Source organism: Chionomys nivalis, chromosome 8 (genome assembly GCF_950005125.1).
Source record: "Chionomys nivalis chromosome 8, mChiNiv1.1, whole genome shotgun sequence".
Taxonomy (NCBI): Eukaryota; Metazoa; Chordata; class Mammalia; order Rodentia; family Cricetidae; genus Chionomys; species Chionomys nivalis.
This window is the reverse complement of record NC_080093.1, coordinates 57,598,815-57,621,647: the sequence shown is the minus strand read 5'-3', so window position 1 is coordinate 57,621,647 and position 22,833 is coordinate 57,598,815. Positions and strand designations below refer to the sequence as shown.

The 22,833-nt window shown below is 47.3% G+C and overlaps 1 protein-coding gene across 2 annotated transcripts in view; it reads left to right on the top strand.

Moving 5' to 3' along the window:
• Window positions 1-14,584: 14,584 nt before the first annotated feature.
• The window catches only part of Inpp5a (inositol polyphosphate-5-phosphatase A), a 189,060-nt gene continuing 180,811 nt past the window's right edge, over window positions 14,585-22,833 (top strand). The window contains exon 1 of one of the 2 annotated variants that reach the window (XM_057777435.1): window positions 14,585-14,974. In XM_057777435.1, the coding sequence (XP_057633418.1) occupies window positions 14,900-14,974 (75 nt within the window). In that variant the 5' untranslated portion in view covers window positions 14,585-14,899. The remainder of the gene's footprint in view (window positions 14,975-22,833) is intronic. The other variant, XM_057777436.1, reaches the window with a different exon arrangement.

Sequence of the window (22,833 nt, the reverse complement as noted above, 5' to 3'; positions counted from 1 at the left end):
TACACCTAGCTTACCTAGGGTGAAGCCAACAAAGGGAGGGAGAAGATGCCCAGGAGAGAGAACCCATCAGATAAGCATCCTGAGTCTGGAAGGGTTTAAGGAGCTTGAATGTGCTGAGAAAGGAGGGACTAGATCTTCCAGAGGCGATGCCCCCCCCCCCCAATATGTGTATTTGCCATGCTCAAGGAAACCCTTCTTCCTGCCTAGGAGGATTTGGGCTCCAAAGCTTTGGAGACCTGGAAACTTGAACCATTCATAGCTCAGGTAAGAAACTGTCCATGGAGAGGTCTGCTGGAGGAACCTAGCTAGCACCATGGGTCTTTTTTGAAGTCCTGTGTGTATTTAGAAGCACAGCAAGCTGTGTATCCCTGCAGGCTCAGGATCTGAGCTCTGATCAGGCTCTAGGCTGCCCGCAGTCAGTGATGCCTCTTCTGATCTGCCCACCTTTGCCCTGAACCATTTGCATGTGGCTCCTTTCTGCCTTCCTAGCTGAGGTGCTGCCAGCCCAAGGTATTCAAAAGGAAAAGGGCTTGAGATTCCTGTTATAAGGGGCTTGTTATAAGGCCAGGTGCGGAGGCTTGAATGTCTGGGGCAGATGGAGAATCTCACAGCCTGGGAGACCTCAGAGCAGCTCCCCTTTTGTGAAGGGCAAATGTCCAGTAACAGGTCAGCGGAATGGCTTTTTATTTTCTCCTGAAAATTCATGGCCTCGGGTCTATGTTGTTTTCTGGGCTTTGGTTTGAAAAGGGGTCTTGGGTTTCCCATGACTCTTCTAGTTAGGACAGCTACTCTGGTTCCCGCTACTTGATTCTATACTCATTTGAGTGTTGAAAGGTGAAGGCGGCAGCTGCCTGTGGGCAGCTGTGCCATCTGCAGTTCTGCTCTTGGGCAGGAGGAAACGGGATGATGGAGGGGAGGCACAGGAAGAGGGACAGTGTAGCCGGGACGTTGAGACAGGAAGTCTGTTGCGCTTTTCTCTGCGAGACCAGTACCACTGGGCAAACTAGGTGTGGTATTTATTTATTTATTGATTGATTGATTGTTGTCGTTTGGTTTTCTGAGACAGGGTTTTTCTGTGTAGCCCTAGCTGTTCTGGAACTTGCTTTGTAGAACTGATTGGCCTTGAAATCGGATCTTTGCCTGCCTCTGCCTCCCAAACACTGCAATTAAAGGTGTGCGCCACCATGTCCCTTAAGATTTTTATTTTTAAAGAAATATTTCATCTTAAAAGTTATGATCATGTGAATTCCAAAGAAAATAGTTTTCTTGATTCATATTTCAAAAAATAAACAATTTTAATTAAATTTATTTGTGGTTTGAAAAAAATCTCTCATGTATTTTCCATTCTCAGGCCTATGGTGATTTAGCTTTAGATAGCATTACAGTTTGCATTTCAAACTTGTGATAGATTGTCCACCTGAAACATTCAAGAGGATGTCCAATAAGTCATAAAGGAGGGAAAATCAGAAGTGACCGTTTTCAAATGTTAAATATTCTTCTGCTTATAAACTTCAGCCAGTTTGAACATGTGGTAGAAGATAATCCCAGGGTCAGTGAAAAACACAAAATGCCCAGGAATAACTAAGAGATATACGATATTAAAAAGAATAGATATGGACAAAGATGACACCAGCAGACTTGCTGACATGGACGGAGGAAAGCTCATGAGGCCCCACCCCACACTGTGAACGATAGGCAGTTAAGAAAAGCTGACCATAGGAGAAAGAGTTTTCCCTAGGGGAGAGCATACCAGTTGGTTATCCAATACCAAATGGTCAGCTCTGAAAACATTTACATATAAGTAACGTTATACAGACAGAGAAGGTTGTATTTATGTATTTAGAAATTATCTATCTATCTATTTACACATGTATGTGTATGTAAGAATGTAAAAAGAGAGGTCATAAATTTGAAAGAGAGAAAAGAAAGGTATAGTGAGGGCTTGGAGGGAAGAAAGGAAAGGAGAAATAATGTAATTGTATTATAATCTCAAAAAATAAAAGAGAGAGAGGGAAAAAAGAATAGATATGGGGGCTCACGCTTTTAATCCCAGGCAGAGGCAGCTGATCTCTGTGAGTCTGAGGACAGCCTGGTCTACATGAGAGCTCCAGGACAGCCAGGGCTACATAGTGAGAGATTGTGTGGCAAATAAAATGAGACAAACAAGCCATGTGATGCTCCATTAATGTGCACAACTTTTATGTTTTATATATCAATTAAAAGAAAATACAGGCACAAAAACTGCCCTGAAAGAGATATAGAACTCTTACATAACGGAGAGCATGTTCTACATTAGATTTCATTTTATAATTTAAAGATGAAAAGACAAGTTTTATACAAAGGAAAGAATGCTTTGTATCATAGACTACTTCTGGGGTTTTGTTGTTGTTCTTTTAAAGATTAAATTATTTTATTTTATGTGTATGAATGTTTTGCCTGCATGTATGTCTGCTAATCACATGTGTGCGTGGTGCCCTCAGAAGACGAAGAGGGCTTTGGATCCTCTGGGACTGGAGTTACAGATGGTTCTGAGTCATCATGTGGGTACTGAGAATTGAACCCTTGTCCTTGGCAAGAACAGCCAGTGCTCTTCACTGAGCCGTTTCTCCAGCCCCCGTTGTTTCTGAGCCCTTCTCTGTATGGACCATGCTGGCTTCAACCTTTCCAAACTCCTTCTACTTTTGCTTTCTGAGGGCTGTGAGGACAGGTACCCACTAGAATACTCATGATTTCTGCTTAACTAACAAGATTGAAAAAACATAAACACAAATAATAATTAAATATGTTATTTTTAAAGACTTAGCTATTAGACTTGAATTAATGGTGAATTAAAATAGTCACTGTAAGTCAGGGAGGAAGTGTCTGTCATAATTGTAAAATGTCATAATTTACAAGATGTTCCCATTTTTAGGGACAAACCTGTTTTCATAAGTTAAGGTAGCGCTGTCTGGAAGTCAATAAGCGTAGTGTTGAAATGGAGATTTGGAAATGCTCCCATTGTGAATTCCTGGGACCACACTGGGGTTGTGCTCAACCGTGAGCAGGCACAAATTCAAAGGATTCAGAAATAGAAGTGACCAACTACTTTTTCTTTGGGTTTTCTTTTTCTTTTCTTTGCTTTTGTTTGTTTATTTGCTTGTTTTTTTCAATGCAGGGTTTCTCTTTGCAGCCCTAGCTGTCCTGGAACTTGCTTTGTTGACCAAGCTGTCTTCAAACTCAGAGCTCCACCCAGCCTCCTGAGTGCTGGGATTATATGGTATGGTGACAGTAGCTTGGGCACAGAGCCAGTATTTTTGGCCATGTCTGTTACACGTGGGTGTTGGTTGTGGAGGTTCTCCCCACCACCCTGAGTCCTGACACAGCCCTTCTGCATTGACACAGAACTCTGGGTGTGTGTGACTGAGGAGGCCGCACTTCCCCTTTCTCCCGCTTGCAGCTCAAATTCTTAGAAGAGAACCCAGGGAGGCATCAGAGCCACCAGTCTTTCCTTCACACTGCTTTGTTACCAGAACTATTTTCCGAGAAAGAAAGAGTGACACATTGCAAAGCCTGCACTCCTGGCTCCTCTCTGGACTGTCACTGGATACAGACAGCCAAGAGCATTTATTCATTCTCCTGAAGGATAGAAGACATACGATGGCAGACAGTATTACCAAATTCAACTGAAGCAAAGAAAACCATCTGATAGGAAAATGTCATGGTAGAGGTTTATTCACTTTTTTCTTTTCTCTTCTTTTTCTTTTCTTCCTTCCTCCCTCCCTCCCCCCCTCCCTTTCTTTTTCTGAGACAGGTTTTCTCTGTGTAACAGCCCTGGCCTGGCTGTCCTGGAACTATCTTTGAAGACCAGGCTGGCCTCAAGTTTACAGATATCTGCCAGCTTCTGCCTCCTGAGTGCTGGGATTAAAAGTATGTGCCACCACTGACTGGCCTAAATCTAGGTTTGTTTGTTTTTTGTTTGTTATTTTAAATGTGTAGCCCAGAATGGCCTTGAACTCACGGTCCTCTAGCCTTTGCCTCCTTCAAGAAATTCTACCCAGCAAGGGCCACCATAAGGACACCACAAGAAGGTTACTTTTAATACAGAAAGGTGTATAATGTGTATATATGGTGAGGCTTATTTTTGAATGGACCACGACTCAAATAATAAAACAATGTAAATGAATAGCATTTTCTCTCTAGAACATTTCAGCTCAGTGGGTTCTCTGTCTATTGGTTTATGCATCTTCTAGGGCTCAAGCTTCCCGTGTGTATGCCAGGGACCACACTTAGCACTCCGGATACACTAGCAAATGAAACTGGCACCACCCAGGCATACTATTTAGAGAATATGAGAAACAAAGTTTCCACTACAGTATAGCAAAGGCCTGCTCTTGTTCAGTTTGTTTGTTTGGTTTTGCGATAAACTCTCACTACGCAGTCTAGGACTACACAGTGTGACCTGGAACTCACTCTGACGGCCTTGAATTCACAGAGATCCATCCACTCCTGCCTCCTAAGTGCTGGAATTAAAGACATGTGCCACCACACCCAGATTTTCAGCTTTTTAAGACTTGTTATTTTTAGTTCTTTCCTTTTATAACGACTTGAGTATATTTTTGAAGTCTTCTGTAGACTCAACAATGGACAATGGAAACGGATCTTTACAGAAATGGTTTATTGAAACACAAAGTGCAGAATGGAAATTATGGCTGATCAGAGAATCTTTGTGGATGAATTGTTAATGCTAGCCTTGTCAATTATTTTATTAAAAATGTGGGTATCTTCAAAACCATTCTTACTTTAACACTAGAAGCAGAAGGAGAGATGGGGGGAGGGGGAAGAGGAGGAGGAGAAGGAGAAGGAGAAGAAGAAGAAGGAGAAGGAGAAGGAGAAGGAGAAGGAGAAGGAGAAGGAGAAGGAGAAGAATTTCCAGCACAAAGGCAAATACTCTCTGTATATTTTTTTCTGACTTCCATTTAGTTACTTTTTGGGTGGGGAATGTTAGTTGTTTAGGGACCTGTGTGTTCTTTTGGCCACAAAGGCTTATCCTCTCACTGAAGATCCATCCTTCCACAGAGGTCCTGTTTCTGCCAGGTCTGCTACAGTGAGCCTTGATGACTCTGAGTGTGTGTGTCTGTGTGTATCTGTCTGTCTGACTGACTCACAGTGCAGACTGATGCTTTCTGCCTGCTGATTTATGTAGATAATTTGGCCCTGCCCATAAAGACAAAGCAGAGGAACTGATTTCCTTACCCAGAAGAGCAACGACTGAACTCACACCGTCCTACAGAGAGCACCCTGAGATGGTCAGGAAGGATCAAAATTACCGTGTATCTCCTCAGCCACTATCTTGAGGCATTGAGAGAAAGCTCTAGATCTGGGCGTCTGGGGAGGCCCAAGTTGCAAGGTGTGCCTGAACAGGTTGCCTTCCTCCTTTTGGGAGTGCTAAATCAGCATCAGTGATTTTTATGGAGCCGGTTAAATGTAAAGGAGTAGGGCTGGGAATGAAGCTAGCTGGTAGAACACTTGGGTTAGGGTGGGGACAGACAGACATCAATCCAGCAGAAGGGGGCCCCTGAGGGCAGAAGAGAAGCTTTGCAGAACTGAGTGTCTGGTTATTGGTGTTATTGCCTGTGCTGCAAGCTCTCGGGTGACTAATGATTTGTGAAAGGCCTGTAAACGTGTACTGAGTTTACAACTCTCCTCCGCCAAGGGGCTTCCTTCCAGGGAAGAGTCTGTCTCCTGTGTCAATGCTGAGAGCCAGGCTTTTTTGTTTTGTTTTGTTTTGTTTTTTGAGACAGGGTTTCTCTGTGTAGTTCTGGCTGTCCTGGAACTCACTCTGTAGACCAGGTTGGCCTTGAACTCAGAGATCTGCCTGTCTCTGACTCCTGAGTGCTGGGATTAAAGGCATGTACCACTACCATCTGTACCAGACTTTTTCCTTTGGGCCACCAACCAGCTCCCAAATCATGACATGGAGACTTATTATTAGTTATGAATACTTGCTCTTAGCTTAGGCTCATTTCTTGCTAGCTCTTTCTTATAACTTAACCTGTTTCTCTTCATCTATGTTTTGCCTCAGGGCCTTTCCCTTTCTTTCTGTGTATCTTACTTTCCTGTTGTCTCCATAGCTGACTGGAAGCTACCTAGCTTCTGGCCCTGGGTGTGTCCCTTTCTTTCTCTCTAGTTCTCTTCTTCTTCTCTCTTGTTCCTAGATTTCTCCTCCTACTTATTTTTTCTTCCCTCCTCCAATCCCTGCCTATCCTTTCTCTGCCTAGCTATTAGCCATTCAGCTCTTTACTAGATCAATCAGGTGCCTTAGGAAGGAAAGGTGAAACAAATATAATGCATCTTTACATCGTTAACAAAGGCAACGGAAGCAAATGATAACACACCTTTGCACAATTAAAATAATAGTCTGAAGCATAAACAAATGAAATACGTCTTTACCTAGTTAAAATAATGTTTCACAGCAACCGCCTATGCAAGGGCCAGGTCTTTTTTTAGAGCCTCTTCTGTACACTTCAGTGCCTGCCTGCATCTTCCTCCAAGTTGACACCAGATGGGAGCTGTTGAGGACCAGGTATTCTTCAAGCCCCTCTTACCCAGACACCCCAGGTTTGGGGTCAAAATGAGCATCTGTCGCTTGCCATTCTGTTTCCCCGAGGCCTCACTCTTTGAGTGTTTTTCTAAAGACTGAAATGTGATCAGGGTCTGCTGCAATGGAAGGGTCACAGCACCTTTTCTGAAGTTCTCAGGACCAGATAGCATTGAGAATTCAGATTTACCCCCCAAGGACAGTAGTCCACACAGTTCATACATTGGCCATTATATAGTACAAAGGGCATCTGCATACCTGGGTGTTTCCTTGGCTCCGAAAGGACAGTCTGTCTCTACCTTAGTACACACAGACTCTGTTTTTCCTTTACTTCCACTTAGACCAGCAAATGAATTTACAACTTCCTATGTATAAAGGATTATGGCTTATATTAATGCTTATAAAGATTGTCAGTATACATACACATCATCATGAATTCACTTCCTAAAAGTTTCATAATGTCAGCTCGGTGTGCCCCCTATGGGACTGGTCAATTAGGCTGGACTGCATGGTCATTGAGCCCCAGGAATCCATCTGTCTCAATCTCCCCAGCAATAGAATTACACACATGCATCTCCATGCCTGGCTTTTATGTGGGAGCTGGGGATCAAACATGATCAAACTCATCCTTTCAGGGCAAGTGTATTCTCAATTGAGTCATCTCCCCAGCCCCCACCATATGATTCTTAGATAGAAAAGTTCAGAAAGCCACCATACATTCTCCATCTGACATACAGTAGACATGTTCCTTGTCTACACCCACTGGGAATCTCAGCTCTCTGAAGATCAGAACTGTAGTCGTCACCATTTCAAAAATGCATAGCAACGTGATTTTTTCCAGGGAAACTGTTTGTATTCACACGAGGCAGAGAAGTAAGAGAGACCTAAGAAACAAATAATTCCATCCAAGTCCAGCTTGGTGAATCAATGAGTTTATTGGCATAACCTACAGAAACATTGGATGACGGGGAGTTGCATTGCTGCAAAGACCACCCCATCATGGGTGATGATCCATAAAAGCAATATGATTGTGTGAACAATTTGCTACAATGGCATTGACTGCTAACATAATCTCAGGGGGAGGCCTCAAAAATTTTGCAAATGTTATGAACCCATGAGTCTTTTAAACTTCTTGTGAGTTTCAAAAACCTCATGAGCCTGGTAAGTCCCCACCCAGCCCTGAGAGAATGTTACCATCAGGAGGAAACAGCTATACAACAATACCTAATAAATATTTGCCAAATGAGTAGTGTGGAGATAGCATTCAGGTTAAGGCTGCACGGTGCTGCTCAGAGCCACTGATCTGGAGGCCTGCCTGAACCCTGCCCTGGCCCTGTGCTCCTTAGTCTGGAAGTCTCATTTTTATTATTTTAATTATGTGTATGGGTATGTGGATATATGCACATGAATGCAAATGCCACAGAAATCATATTCCCCTGGAACTGGGCTTATAGACAGACAGTTGAAAGTCTGGGTGCTGGGAATCAAACTCAGGTCTTCAGGAAGACAATCTGGTCTCTTAACCACTGAGCCATCTCCCCAGCCCTCATTTTCTCATGTGCAGAACAGAAACGTTTCTTAAAGACAGCACCGAGGAGCAGCAGCATGCATTGTGACCCACTCTCATGTAACTGGAGCCCTGTTACCAGGCACATCAGCGAAGAGAAGACCTATGAGACTTAGGGACAACCTCCTTTCCTGCAGGACTTTCAGATGACAACACGTGTTCCATCCGCAAATTCCAGACTCAACTGGGTATGCAGATCCACACCTGTAATTTTAGAATTTTGAAGCAGGTGGATCACCGTGTGTTCAAGGCCAGCTTTGGCCACAAAATGAGTCCTTATCTCAAAGCAAGCAAGCAAACAAACAAACAAACATGTCCAATTAGAAATTAAAAGTGGGTGAAGGTGCCTTTTGCCAAGTCTGACAATCTGAGTTTGATGCTCAGGATCCAAATGCTGGAAGGAAAGAACTGACTCTCACAGTTGTACACACACACTTACTAGATACATATTTACATATATAAATAAAAACATATACTAGCTTAAGGGACTCTGAAGCCCCCTTCCCCTACTAAAACAGACCAGGACCTTGAATCCTTTTCACTGTGAATCCAGTTAGGCTCTCTGTTTACAGAAAATTATCCAGTAAGTCACTTAGCCTCAGTGTTTTGATATACAGTGGTGTTGGAGGATATTCAATCACACTGTGAAACCTGAGTTTGTATTTGTTTTAAGTTAAAAAAAAATAAACTTGGGTCAGGAGGCTGAGTTAGCAACTAGTTGTCAGAAAGTAATCATAGAGCACCTGAGGGCATCTGGGAGAGATAGACACACAGGATGTAGCAGGGAGAGGTTTGGAGCCGTGTGGATTTGTTTTGGCCAAGTGGAAGGATGTTCTCTCTTTGGGAGACACCAGCAAGGAGAGAAGTTTATCTAGTTGCAACCCAGCCTCTCTGAGCTAGCAGGTTTTCACCCCAGCCTTTGAATCTCGAGTCTCATTTGTAAATAAAGCAATAGAGGTTTAGGTAAAGCTACCTTTAGCAACAGTGACAGAGTCAGTGCCTACAGAAACAGAATCTTGCCAGACTTCCACCTGAGTAGCCAGGTTAGAGCCAGAGTAGCAGGCTGGTAACTGTGGAGTCACAATTGTTGGCTGAAATAGCAGTAGATTAGGTGCAGTCACTGTGCTGAAGTTACAACCATACAGTGGTGGGGATATTGAAGTCTGGCTATCGAAAGAGTGAAATGTACTTAATCATGTGAGGTGCCATAACTACATATGCTAAGGGTGCCTTCTGAATGGGACTGAGAATACTCACAAGGAATGTGGGTTGTAAACCTTCAACTTTTGGCTGGTTCTGAATCTGTAAATAGATTGGTGTTTTCTTAGTCTCAGTAACAATGTGGCTAGTGTGCTGTTCTTTCTAAGAAGGTTACAACATACAGTGTAGCAAATGGCTTGGGCCTAATTTCCTTCCTGGGGGCCCTAAACCCTCTGGCCAAAGAGGGGTGGATGTCACCACAGCAGGCGGGGATTCACCCAGTCTCTGCCACCACTTCTGTCTTCTGCCCTTCACTGTCCAGGTGGGCTCAGTCTCTCCCGAATGGCAGAGCAGGGCTTTGCAGCCCTTCTCATTTTGTCTTGATCCTGCTTACATGGAGACCCTGGACCGCATCCAAGAGATGAAGGAAGCCTAGGGAAAGGAGCCTCTGTCCTGCTTTTAGAGATGTGGCTTTGAACTTGGGTGATGTGAGCACCGTGTCTTTCTGAAGATTGGATGGTTCTGGGTGCAGCTTTGTGCTGACCTGACATCTCACTGATTCATACAATAAATATTTGTTGAGAACTTTTTATATAGCCAGCTCCATAACACTGTGATGATAGTGTAAAGGGAGGTCACCTGGAGGAAGGGGCCAGTGTGGGGCCTGAGAAAAGAGGAGACCAGCCAGGCTAACGAGCTATGTGGTTGCCATGGTTCTGGGGCCAGAGGCAGGGTGTCTCTGAGGGGATGTTTGAGATATGAACTGGAGAAGGAAAGGGGCAGATAGGTTTGTGACAACCCTCCCCGAGTCACATTTGGTTGTGAAGAAAGACCAAAGGCAGGGTGTGGAACCCAAGAGGTCAGCCAGGAGGAAGAATGCCCCCAGAAAGTACACAGCCAGGACCCCAGGACCTGGGTGGGACCCAGAGAGGACCTAGTGAAGTGGATGAGTGGGGAGGATGGGAGGAGTGCGATTCTTAGTGTAGGTGCTGGCAGGTGTGTCATGGACGTTAGAATAAGCATCCAGGAGTAAATAGAGGCTTCAGCCATGTTGGGAAGCTGGCTGAGATGTAGTCTGGAAACTGGCCACTGCATCAGGAGGCCAGTAGGATCCTTGATAGTATGAAGACACGAGGAGCAGACCTGAGTTCTGCAAGATATGGCTCCTTGGCATGCTAGGCAGAGACTCCAGGACACCTTTAGGACAGAAAGACACAGGGACAAAGCAAGGTACAGGATAAAGTAGGCTTTAGTACAAGCAGAGTCACAGGCCTGCTGTGAGCTGATGATACAACCCAGGAGGGGTGTCCTGGGTATGAGATTGGTGCCTCATCTCCCGGAAAGGCAGAGGAGTCCGAGTAGCTACCAGATACGAACAGTTTGCTGCAGTAGCAGCATGATCAGACTGCAAATTGTTTCCACAGAGAAGAGCAAGAACTGCTAGTGGCTGGTGGTGCAGGGGAGGGGACAGGGGGGCTGGTGGTGCAGGGGAGGGGACAGGGTGGCTGGTGGTGCAGAGGGAGGGGACAGCCTGGCTGGTGGTCCAGAGAAGGGGACAGGGTGGCTGGCGGTCCAGAGAAGGGGACAGGATTTTTGTTGACAGTCGTTACTGATGAGGACTAAGTGTGGGAAGCCAGAGGTCTGGGGCTCAATTAATGTGCCCCTGAGTATGAGGAGGGTACCTTGGATGGAGGAGTATATGTTCTATAGTTGTTTTTCTAGCTGACTTTTATCTACCTTGAGGGTAGACTCATAGCAAGTGTGTAGGACACATAATCAGTCTTGGGGATCAGCCCCAAAGTGTAAGGAGCAGGGAGAGCAGGGAGAGGCGAGGGAGGGGGTGCATGAGAATAATGGCACCCTGAGAAGCAGAGGAAGCTGGAAGCTGAGGCACGTGCATGTGTGTTTGTGTGGGTAGCTTGTGGGCATGCTAAAGGATGCACTTTGAAGGTGTGTGTGTGTGTGTGTGTGTGTGTGTGGAGGGGGTAGGAGCTTGAACTTGGAGGCAGTGTGGTTTTTGATGCTATGAGGAATGAGGCTATGGTAGGGTAGGAGTGTTGAAGTGGGATTAGGACTATTCACTAGGGTACAGGAGGAGTTCAGAAAGGTCTCAGGATAAGAAGTACAAGAGAGGGCTAAGACTGTGGGTGAGCCATGCTTGGAAGGATAAAGAAAGGACAGGCTCTGACATTATGAAAGGAGGTTAGGACAATATCCACCTTGGCCAGGGAGTGACGGGATATGAGGGAGAAGATGGCCTGAGGGGAGGCAAGGAAGCGATACCACCACTTTCAGAACAGGTTACAGGGAACAGCGTGCCCTATATTTGGGTTCTATTAAGAGTCTGTTTGCCAGGTGTAGTGGTGCACCCTTCTTCAGCTCTTGGGAGGTGGAGACAAGATGATTAGGAGTTCAGGGTCAGGCCAGCTGTGTGAGACCTTGTGCCCCCTCTGTAAAGACAATCAAACCAAACCAAACCAAACAAACAAAAAACATGTTTGCCACATGTTTGTTAAAAAAAATAAAAATAAAGACTGTATTATCCAGCTTGCCTGGGATGGCAAAGTGACACAGACTGAGTGGATCTGACAGCAGAAGTTTGTGTTCTACAGCTCCAGAGGCTGGAATTTCAAGTTCCAGCTTAGGGTGCTCCTGGTGTTAGGCAATGGTCCTTTTGCTGCGTTCACATGACTTTTGTGTGCAGCTGGAGGGGCTATAGAGGACTGGGGCTCTCTGATCCTACTTCTTATAAGGACACTGATCCTGTTAATATCAGAATGCCGCCCTTCAGGCCCCAAGTAACTTTAGAGGTTTCAGGATGGGCCTTATTTCTCAATAGCACATGTGAAATTAGGGTGAAAGTCTATTGATCCTGGGAGGGGCACACAATTAAGTTCACAGCAGACATCTCCTACTGAATGGTGTGGACATCAGCTGATGGATGGATGTTGGTGTAATGAAAAGGGTTGTGAGGTAGACTATGCAGGGAGAGGGGGAAAGAGGCAAACGGCAATGCAGCTTGAATCTGACGCTCCTGCAGACTGTACTGTAGGCATAGCAGTCCATTAAGAGACTGTGCAAAGTGTAGACAGAACAACCCAGAACACAAGGACGAGGACGGCCCCGACTATTCTTTGAATCTTTAACAGCACTTCTATGTCATTGGCCATGCAAATTTGTCTGGTCCCATCATACGTCTGGCATCAGGACATCCCCAAGCCCATGAGGACAGAGGAGAGAATAAACCTTATTTAAGGAAAATGTCAATTCATTTTCGGAATTTCTTTCCCCACTTTAACTCTTCAATAAGCTCTTCTAAAGCTTGCCTGTAAGACACGATATTCAAATCATGGTCATAGGTTTTTCTTGAGAAGCCTGTCCAGTTCACTCCTTGAGTATATACCTTCCCTCTTTAATACTTGGTCTTAATTCTCTCCTTTGCCTCATCTCTGAAACCTTTCTTGGATGGTGCCAAGAGTTGGAAAACACTAGGTTGAGATCATGTGGATACTGGGCACTGTGCTGCAAGTGCCAGATACTCATTTCAAAGCCTTGCTGTGGGAAGCTCAGTAACATTGCTAAATGCTAGTTATGCACTAGATGGTGTCTATGTCTACTGGGTTAAGTAAATGTGCTGCAGAATTAATTTTGTTTGTTACCTGTTACTTTGAAAAGTACATCTATGGCCAGCAAGATGGCTCAGTGGGTAAGAGCACTTGCCATCAAACCCGAGGACCGGAGTTCAAATCCCAGAACCAATGATGTAAAGAGAGAACCAATAACTGGAACGTGTCCTCTGATCTCGGTAGCATGTGTGCCTGAACTACTATACACCACACATACAAATTAAATAAAAATGTAAAGAATGAACCCACTGGGAGAACTCTCATTGCAAAAGGGTTCTGGTGTATCTGTAGCACTGTTTCCTTTAAGGAGGATGCCTTCCCTAAGGCTAAGATGCAGCAGCCCCACGGGGCCAGGGCTTTCTGGTGGTCTAGACTAGCTAGGACAACCCGGCTCACTATTTCGCTAGCAGCTCTGTCCCACTTCCAGGATCAACTAACCGGCTCTGCCTCAGAGAAATTTCTTGATTCCATCTACATCTAGGACTAACTCTGCTCTTCCAACCAGCACTCCTCCCATCCATCCCAGCTCTCTATGGTGGTTAAAATTCCCAACTCAACTGGGTATGGTATGTGGATCGCAGCTGGCAAGCAGCTACTTTGAACAATCTCTCTCTCTCTCTCTCTCTCTCTCTCTCTCTCTCTCTCTCTCTCTCTCTCTCTCTCTCTCTCTCTCTCTCTCTGCTTTCTTTCCTTCCTTCTTTCCTCCCTCCCTCCCTCCCCCTCTTCTTTCTCCCTCCCTCTCTCCCTCCCTTCTTCCTTCCCTTTTGTTCTTTCTTTTTTTGGCACAGTCTCAAGCTATAGCCCAGGCTGGCCTCAAACTCAACAAACCAGCCACAGCCTCTGAGTGCTGCGATTATAGGAGCACACCAATACACTTGTTTCTTAAAAGGATTTTTAATTTTAATTTTTCTGTTTCTGGATGTCAACAACTTTCTGTCTTGTAAGCAAAATCCTTCCTACTTAAGGAACTGGGCGGACGTGTTAGGAAATTGCAAAATCCCATACACTTGGTCTGCAGTCCCACTCTTTGCAGACCCAGAGCCCGGGCTGGAGGAGGCTCCTCCCCAATTCTCCGTGATCTCGGTCTCTTCCACGATCCGCCAACGTCTGATTCCCCGTACTCGCAAGGGCCAGGACCTCGGCTGAAGTCGCATTCCCCTTCTGGGCCAGGACCGAGGGTCCCGGAGCTCGAGGTTCCCAACAAGAGTGAGCGGGCTGCAGGTAGCTGAGCTCGCGGCTCCTTTAAGAGGTGCCTTGGAAGCAGGGTCGTGACGTCATGGGAGAGGAGGGTGGAATGTGCGCGTAACCGCGGCAGGGCGGGGCAAAGCCAGGGGAGGACCTAGGGTTCTGACTGACAGAAATACCCCATAGGCCTCGCCTCGCCTCTTTCTGGTGTTGGCTCCTCCCCTCCCTAGGCCCAGCTCCTGTAAGCAGACCTCGCCCCTGCTCAGGCCCCGCCCCTCAGTCTGGTTCGGGCCCGAGGCCCCGCCCTTCCAGCAGATCCTGAGCCGGGGAGCGGAGGCCCCGAGGCGGTAGGCTGCCCGCAGGCCCCTCCCCACCCTTAGGCCCCGCCTCCGGCGCGACCACCAGCCCCGCCTCCTAGGGTCCCACCCTCCGTGGGGCGGGACTTGCCCCAGCCGGAGTCGGCGGCGGCGGCTGCGGGAACTTTCCCGGCGGGTCTAATGGCTGCGCGCGGGCCGCTGTGAGGCGCGGCGGCGAGCGGGCGCGGGGCCGCGGAGCAGCGAAGAGGCAGCGACCGCGAGGCTGGAGCCCCGGCCAGGCCCGGTCCGACCCGCGGAGCCCGCGATGCGCCCCGGTGCTGTCCCCCGGCGCAGCTGACGCCCCGCGGCCCCGCGAGACCCCAGCCCGCCCGGCCCCGCAGGAAGCGGCCGCCGCCACCCAGTCCAGCGCCCGCTCCGCCCGGGCACCATGGCGGGGAAGGCGGCCGCCCCCGGCACCGCGGTCCTGCTGGTCACGGCCAACGTGGGCTCGCTCTTCGACGACGTAAGTGCCGCGCCGTCGGCTAGGGAGGGGCGGCTGTGGGCCAGGAGTCTCCCAGCCCCGGACCCTGACATCCCCATTTCCAGCTGGAGACCCTAAATTCCTGCCTCTACAGCGTCTTCTACAGCCACGGACCCCGGGCCAGTTGTCTTTTGGACGTGTGACTCTGATGCTCCTTACCCACAGCGAGGAGACACGGACCAGGAATCCCCCAGGCCCCAGACCCTGACCCCATAGTAGGACCCTAGGCCAGGAAACTTGCAGCAACCCATCCTGGACCTTGACACCGCTTTTTTGGTCCCCGAGGCCAAACTCGAAGACCCGACTTTTGAACCCCTGTCTTAACCCAGACTACAGGAACCTAGCCTAAGTCTGGATCTTTGAGTCCTGATGCTGGTACCTTGCTGTGGATCCAGACAGAGCAAATCCCTATCCCGCTTCTGCTCCCTAACTCCAGAGCCACAGTACTGATCTGGAATTTTGACACAGAATCCTGGTACTTGGATGCCCTGACCTCTATACCTCACCACATGCTGACCGCAGGTCTCCTGATTCAATCTCGACCCCCAGTTTCTGACTCAGATTTTTCAAAGTCTGAATTCTGACTCCAGAAACCCAGCTTTCACATTTTGGTCCCTTGTCCTTCCAACCCAGACCACACTGACCCTGAATTCCTACATCTACCCTTGGCCTCCGAGCATGAATCCTGGTCTCTAATTCTGCTCCCTGGCCCTATCCCTGAGCTTTCCTCACGAAGTCACAATAGACCTCACCCCCAAGTCTTGAGCTCCATTGTCTGAGTCCTGCCTGGTCCCTAGATTCCATTCCTTGGCCCTGTTTTCTGGTGGTGGTGGGGTCCTGAGGTGTGAAGCACCCTTATTTTAGCATGTAACATATATTCACACTAGTTCTCAAATGAAGCAGCTCTATTCAAGCCCCGGAGGACTTTATAATCCTTGTTTACTAAATGAAAAGGTGTTGAAAAGCTCTTCAAGGCCAAAAATGATGCCAAAGCCCCTTATCTTCTAGGGCTGCTCCTCCAGTCCTTAGTTCCACCCTGAAACCCTGGGTTCTCTCCTCTGGGAGGCAGAGGGGAGCTGAGGCCTGGGACACCGGGAGCTCCCAGGAGCAGGCTGGGGCTGACCTAGTTCAGCATTGCAGCCACGGTGCCACCCCGCTGTTGGTACTTAAACTGCCAACCCAAATAAAGCAGAATGTGGCTCCAAGTGGCATGCTTGTTTAAGAAGAAAGGGTAATGTCACAGATGGAACTATGAAGCCACGTATTCCCCTTTCTCCCTCTCTTTTCCTTGCCTAGGTGAACAGTTGGGCCAATGCCAGGGCTTGGATATAGGCCTGATGTAGATTTCAGGGGAGGGTCCTGTTTCCTTCCTGGCAGCAAGCATGGGAGAAGAGTTTCATTGAGCTGAGTTCTCAGACAGCGGAGGCTTAATTTTTATTAGTAAAAAGCAGGTGTTATTGCTGTAGTTTGTGATTTAACTTATAAACATGCGAGTGTTCTAGTCCCCTGCTGGAGAGACACTGTCTATCCTCTCAAGGTGTGGACAGCTTGCTGTAGTTTCACGTGTGATCGTTTTCTACAAGGGCCTGTATGGGTGTGTGCCCGTATATTTAGCATTCTATTCTAGGCCTTCCAGTAACATGTCACTGTAGCGTGGTTTTGTTCAGATGATTCAGATCCGTTAGCTGTGGCTTCAAAGCCTCAGAAATGTCAGGAAAATTAGGCATGGCAGGGCACTTTCATCTCCAAGGGAAAAGAATTTTGCTGTGAAAACATTCTTTCTAGTAATTTTTGATTCTGAGTTCTAGAGTTTTTGTTGTGTTTCAATCCTACACATATGCACTTCTTTCTGATGACATTAAAGAGGGTGTCTTACTTCACCTTCTTTTTGGAACAGGAACTTACCAGGTAGTCCTGGCTGGCCTGGAACTCACTGTGTACACCAGGTAGATAGAGATCCACTTGCGTCTTCTGGGATTGAAGATGGCACCACCATGCCCAGCTTACCTCACTTTTGTTTAGCAACATGTTCTCTGAATTTTTATGTTTTTTTTTACGGCTCTCTGGAGTTTTGCACTGCATCTGTATGTAGAAGAAGTATTTGTCTTGGTGAATTGTACCTAAGTTAATTCCGAACCAGTCCCCAGGGCCAGTCATACCCTCAATGGAATGACCACGAAGGGCATACTCGTATTCTGGGTCCTGCTTCCTTGGTGGGGGTTTGGGTGCTGTGGGAAAGAAGCTGGCGAATTCTCAAGTGAGGTAGATTTTAATTCGTTGGTTATACTAGACTCAGAAAACGTGCTTGTGATTGACTGTGCTCCTTGGTGAGCATGTGCCCCTGATGACAGACGGACCTCTCCATCCGTGTTCGGGACTGTAAAGGAGTTTTCAGTGGGAAACAAGCTCGGTTCTGCCCAGCCCAGCACAGCGCCTTAGCTGCTGCCTAAGGGAGTCGGTTCCCAGGAGGAAAGTGTCCGATTTGAAACAGTCACGCGGGCTCTGAAGGCATTTTTTCCTTTTATGCACAAGCCGTAGGTAGTTTGTTTCTGCATTTGTAGTTTTGACAATATTCTCTCTGATGCCCCCCTCCTCTTCCTAATCCAGAGGCGACCCCTCTTAAAACAACATGTAATTTTTTTTTTTTACATTGGGCTTGAACCCCAGACTTCCCTCCTTAGCTATAGGCCCCAGCCCATGTATGTAAATTTTAATCACAGCTTTGTCGTCAGCACCCTGGGATCTCCAGAACATCTTGTTCAGCCTGCTCTTGTCTCACCAGCAATCCTGGCTGGCATCCTTGCCTGGCAGGGTGGCCCACTGCAGTTACTGAGCTGTGCTGCTCAGGGCCTTCAGGTTGCTTCTAGCCCTTTGACCTTATAGTGTTATCCAAATGCATCACTGTAGGCAGACTTTTGTCTTGTGTTTTTAAAAAACCGTGGAAGCTCGTGTGTGTGTTGTACTATCAGTAGTCAATGTGTTAGATGTCAAAACTGAAAATGTTAAGCACAGAACACTCAGCCGACACTCTGTTTGCTGGCAGAGGAATTGGTCACTTTAACCTGGTGCCAGGCAGGGAAGCTCCATGGTCTCTTTAGTGGGAGTGAGAGAGTTGAAGTCATTGCACGGTGTCAGGAAAAAAAGCAATCTTGGCTCAGTCACTCTTTGAGAGTCTTGGTCCATTTTCTGAGGACTCCTGTCCCAGCTGGTGACCCTTCAGAAGTAGTTTTCCAGGTCGCTGGGGGAACCTGCAACTTTCTGTCTTACTAGAAGTGACTGCCACACTGCCTCTGACTGACTCCTAGTTTGACTTGGTGTCCCTGGGAGAGGAATGGGTGACCTGGGCCATACCTGTTAACTGCCCTGCTGATCTGGTCGGTGTTTTAACCAGTGTGCTTTTAGCTCTAGGCTCCTCACTCATTGACTGGCAGCGGACGGAGAAGGTAAATGCTGGAGAGCTTGCTTCAGAGTTCTTCTCACCCTTACATGGTTAGGCTGTGCTGGCCCTTGGTCCTGCTATGTATTCACAGTCAGATGTCATTTCCTGCTTTGCTTAGTATACTCCCAAATGGCCCTTTCTAGGCAGTCATGGTCTTGGAGAACTGGCAGTGAGATAGTGGGGACCGAGGGTCCCTAGTCAGCAGGCGTTCTTGGGCCATGGGATGGGGAGAGGCAGGTCAGAACTGCTGTGGGTGGATAGATTCAGGCAGACAGCCTGGCCTGCTTTCCTCTCCCTCCTGCCTCTTCGGATTTATCTCCACTGCCAGGTTTTCCCCACCAGTGTGGAAGGGGCTGTAGTTCTGACTTCCTGAGGTCGGTTCTGTCCTCCTAACAGCCTTCACAAGAGCAGTCTTCACTTTACTCTTTCCAGATTCTGCCCCACACTTCACTCTGGGACTCTTGGCGCCAGGACTGCATTATTTCCTTGCACTCAACACAGGAAAATTCAAGTCACCTCAAAGGGAAGCTCCCTGCATTGGCTGTCACCCTCTGTTGCTTCTGCCCACCAATTGTACATTTGCCACCTCTGTGGATCTGTCTATTCTGGAGGTTCCCGGTTCCTGGAAGTGGACCTGTGGAGCATGTGGCTTTTGTGTCTGGCTTTTTTCTTTTTTTAACGTAGCGAGGAGTCATCAGAATCTTTTCTGTCATAGCATACATCAGTGTGCTTCATTCCTATCTGTGGATGGACAGTTGTCCCTGTGTGCTTGTGTTTGTCCAGTGATCAGTTAGTGAGCATTGGACTGTTTTTGCATCTTGTTTGTGAAAACTGTTGTGAACTCTGGTGTATGTGTTCTTGTGCATGGGTGTTTTCCACTCTCAGGGTCTTGCAGAGGACTTGCTGAGTCCTGAAGAAACTGTATCCTGCCTCTGGAGGTGCTACCACGCTGTCCCATTTCTTCTCTCTCTCTCTCTCCATCTCCTACATATACACACACTCACATATATTACATACTATTCTAGGTGTGTGTTTTGCCTGAATGTATGTCTGTGTAGCAAGTGTGTACTTGGTGCCCACAGAGGTGGGAAGAGGGCCTTGGATTCCCTGGGACTGGAGTTACAAATGGTTCTGAGCTATGTGTGTGCTAGGAATCAAACTAGGGTCCTATTTAAGAGCAACATGTGCTCTTAACTGCTGATTCAACTCTCCAGCCCCCTGACCACAATCATTTCACATTCCCCCTTGTGCTTCTTGATTTCTCCACATCCTTCCCAGTACCTAACCTATTGCTCTTTTTCTTTATGTACATTGATGTTTTGCCATGGATGTCAGGTCCCCTGGAACCGGAGTTATAGACAGTTGTAAGCTGCCATGTGGGTGCTGGGAATTGAACCTGAGTCCTCTGAAAGAGCAGTCAGTGCTCTTAACTGCTGAACCATCTCTCCAGCATCTGCTTTTTTTCCCCCTAAGACTTGACTTCTTGGAAATTCTGTAGTTGCTTCTCCTTTCCCACTTCTCAGGATGGTATACTCAGATTAAGCCACACCTTCTCTGGCCATGCTCACTTCCTGGTCCTCACCTAGATTCTAATTCTCTTTGTGATGCCCAAAGCTGCAGGAGAGAGGCTGAAGCTGAGACTGAGGCTAAGATGGGCTGTGCAGCACAGGGGGCCCAGCCAGGCCCACTGCAGTCAGCCTCCACAAAAGACCAGCGCTCTCTTTTTAAAAAGTTATTTTTAGCCGGGCAATGGTAGTCCAAGCCTTTAATCTCAGCACTGGGGAAGCAGAGGCAGGTGAATCTCTAAGTTTGAAGACAACCTGGTCTTTTACAGAACTGTCAGATTTACACAGAGAAATCCTGTCCAAAAAACAAAACAAAACAAAACAACCAAAAAACCACACACACACACACATCAAAACACATTTTTCTTAAGTGTGTGTGTGTTGTATACACGTATGAGTACATGAGTATGGTGCCTATGGAGGTCATAAGAGGGCATTTATCCTCTGGAACTGTGTGCTAGGAACCGAACTTGGGTCCTTTGTAAGAGCAGGACATGCTCTTATCCAGTGAACCATTCTTTTTAGTACTTTCTTGAAGTGGGACTGGCTCACTTGTCTCTTTTTTTCATTGTCAGAGCATGTGGCCTGGCCTTTCCTGCTGGAAAAGGCTATTTTCAATATTTAGAATTTTGAGATACAGCTGGTGATTATCTATTTCCATGCTGTGACTGCCTCTCCCAGCAACTCTCCCAATGTGAAGGGACTGGGACTATGTGTCTCTCCATTTAGTCTCAGGATCGGTAGGTAGTAGCTAAGAAGTCGCAGTGTTCCTCCATTTGACACTGCTGTTTGTGTCAGAGATTTCAGCAGGCAGACTGAATTATGGTCAGATTCCTGAATGTGTAAGACAGGATCACCGAGCAGTGGTGGTGCAAACCTGCAATCCCAAAACTCTGGAGGCAGAGGCGTGTGGGTCTCTGAGTTCAAGGACAGCCTGGACTACAGAATGAGTTCCTAGATAGCAAGCGCTACACAGAGGACCCTTGTCTCCACCCGCATGTCTCCTCCCGAAAGTAAGACATGGCGGCTCTCCTCTCCCAGAGTGAAAGGATCAAGTGAGACCGTATTGCAACATTTATGTTACTGTTGCTGGTGCTTCTGACCACTGTATGAAACCATTTCTGATTTGTAAACACAGGTGACTTTCCACAGACATCATTTCCTGGCTGCTTTCAATGTTTAGGGTTTTGAGATACAATGTTTAGAATTTAGAGATCCACCTGGTGGTTGTCTGCTTCCATGCTATGCTTGTCGCCAACCCCAGATCTTTCCCAGTATAAAGGATCTGAAGCCATGTGTCTCTCTGTTATTGACTAGCCTTGAGAGTACAGTGTCCCTCTGTTGGACTGTCATCCTCCCTGTGGCCTACTTTAATTGCTCCAGAGGTGTTGAGGGGCCTGGGTGCATGGGGGTAGTTTGAAATATTAAATATTTTCCATATTTGAAGTAAGCACTTTGAGTAGAGTTGTTGGATGGCCCAGTGACATTTGGGGGCATTTGTGGTTCACATGGTCCACATAGACACTTGAGCAGTCTCATGCTTTTCCAGTAACAGGGAGGGGCTCTCTGCTTGGATTTGGAATCTGATGGGTGTTTTCATGGTCTGATTGGGAAGTCACAGAAACCTAGCCCAAATCTGCCTCTGTGAAGGTTCTTGGGAGTTCCTGTCCCCGGCAGTGAGACTACGGCTGAAAGTCTTTGACTCATGAAGAGGAGCCAGCTTCCCTAAGTTACAGCTGGGAGAGTGTGAGCTCTCTCTGGAAATGGCCTTACCTCTGAGGTGTTCACTTTCTATCCTGTGCTGTTCAGTGACAGCTCACACTGGGTGTCCTGCCCTGATGTGAACTCACTGAATGATCAGTATGACTGCGACAGGGAAGGCAGACCTGTGCCCCTCCCAGTGCAGTAACTGAGCCCTTTTCGTTTGTGAGGATACTTAGGACTCTCCCACACTGACAGACTCTCCAAAGGCCTGGGGAGGTGCCTATGCTGGCCAGGCTTTTGGTGCTATTAGGTAGTAAGATAAGGCCTTGGCCAGCTAGGTCTGCCTTGCAAGCATTACCTTTGGAGTTGCAGGGAGGGAATTTGGAAGGTCTGGCCTCTCCTCTTTCTTGGATAGTAGATTAAGTTTTGGCCTTCAGGCATAGTGAAACCTAGAAAGGTCCAGAACTAATTCTCTGGGAAGGCAGTACTGAACTGTTTCACCCAGCCTGGTCTTGAGCTCCTCAGTTGACTAAGGACCCTGGTGCAAACCTCCTGACAAGATATGGTGTGAGAAAACTTTCTGGGCTTTCCTTAGTGATGAATGATAGTGGAGCATCCACAATGTAAGACCGATGAGACGCCATTGTCTATGTTGATGCTAGGATAATTTTGATCCAGACATGGAAATCCTACTCTGATATAATAATACTTTAGTATTGGCAGATTGGGAGTGGCATGCACCAGCTTAATGCAGCATCCCTGTGGGCTCTGTGGGAGGCTGGCTCCTCACTGTTGGTCCTTAGCCCACAGTTTCTCACAACTGCTCTGTTTTGTGAGCATGTCTTTGGACTTTCTCTCTGAGACACTTGAGTCACTGTTGTGCTTCTGCTTGGCATTAGTGATAACAATACCCTGGTGCCTGTGTGGCTCCTCCAACACTTAAACTGTGAAGGGTTGTTTTGAGAGGTGGCATGCCACTAGAGGAGTGATTGCTGGATGCCCCATGCCATAGAGAGGAGCTGTATCAGCTGGTCCTCTGTAGGATGCTTGGGTAGTTATCTTGTATAGGTCAACCCTTATGATGCAAAGGGTCTTAGGCCCTGGCCAGGGCTCTGGGTGGGCAGGGCTTAATG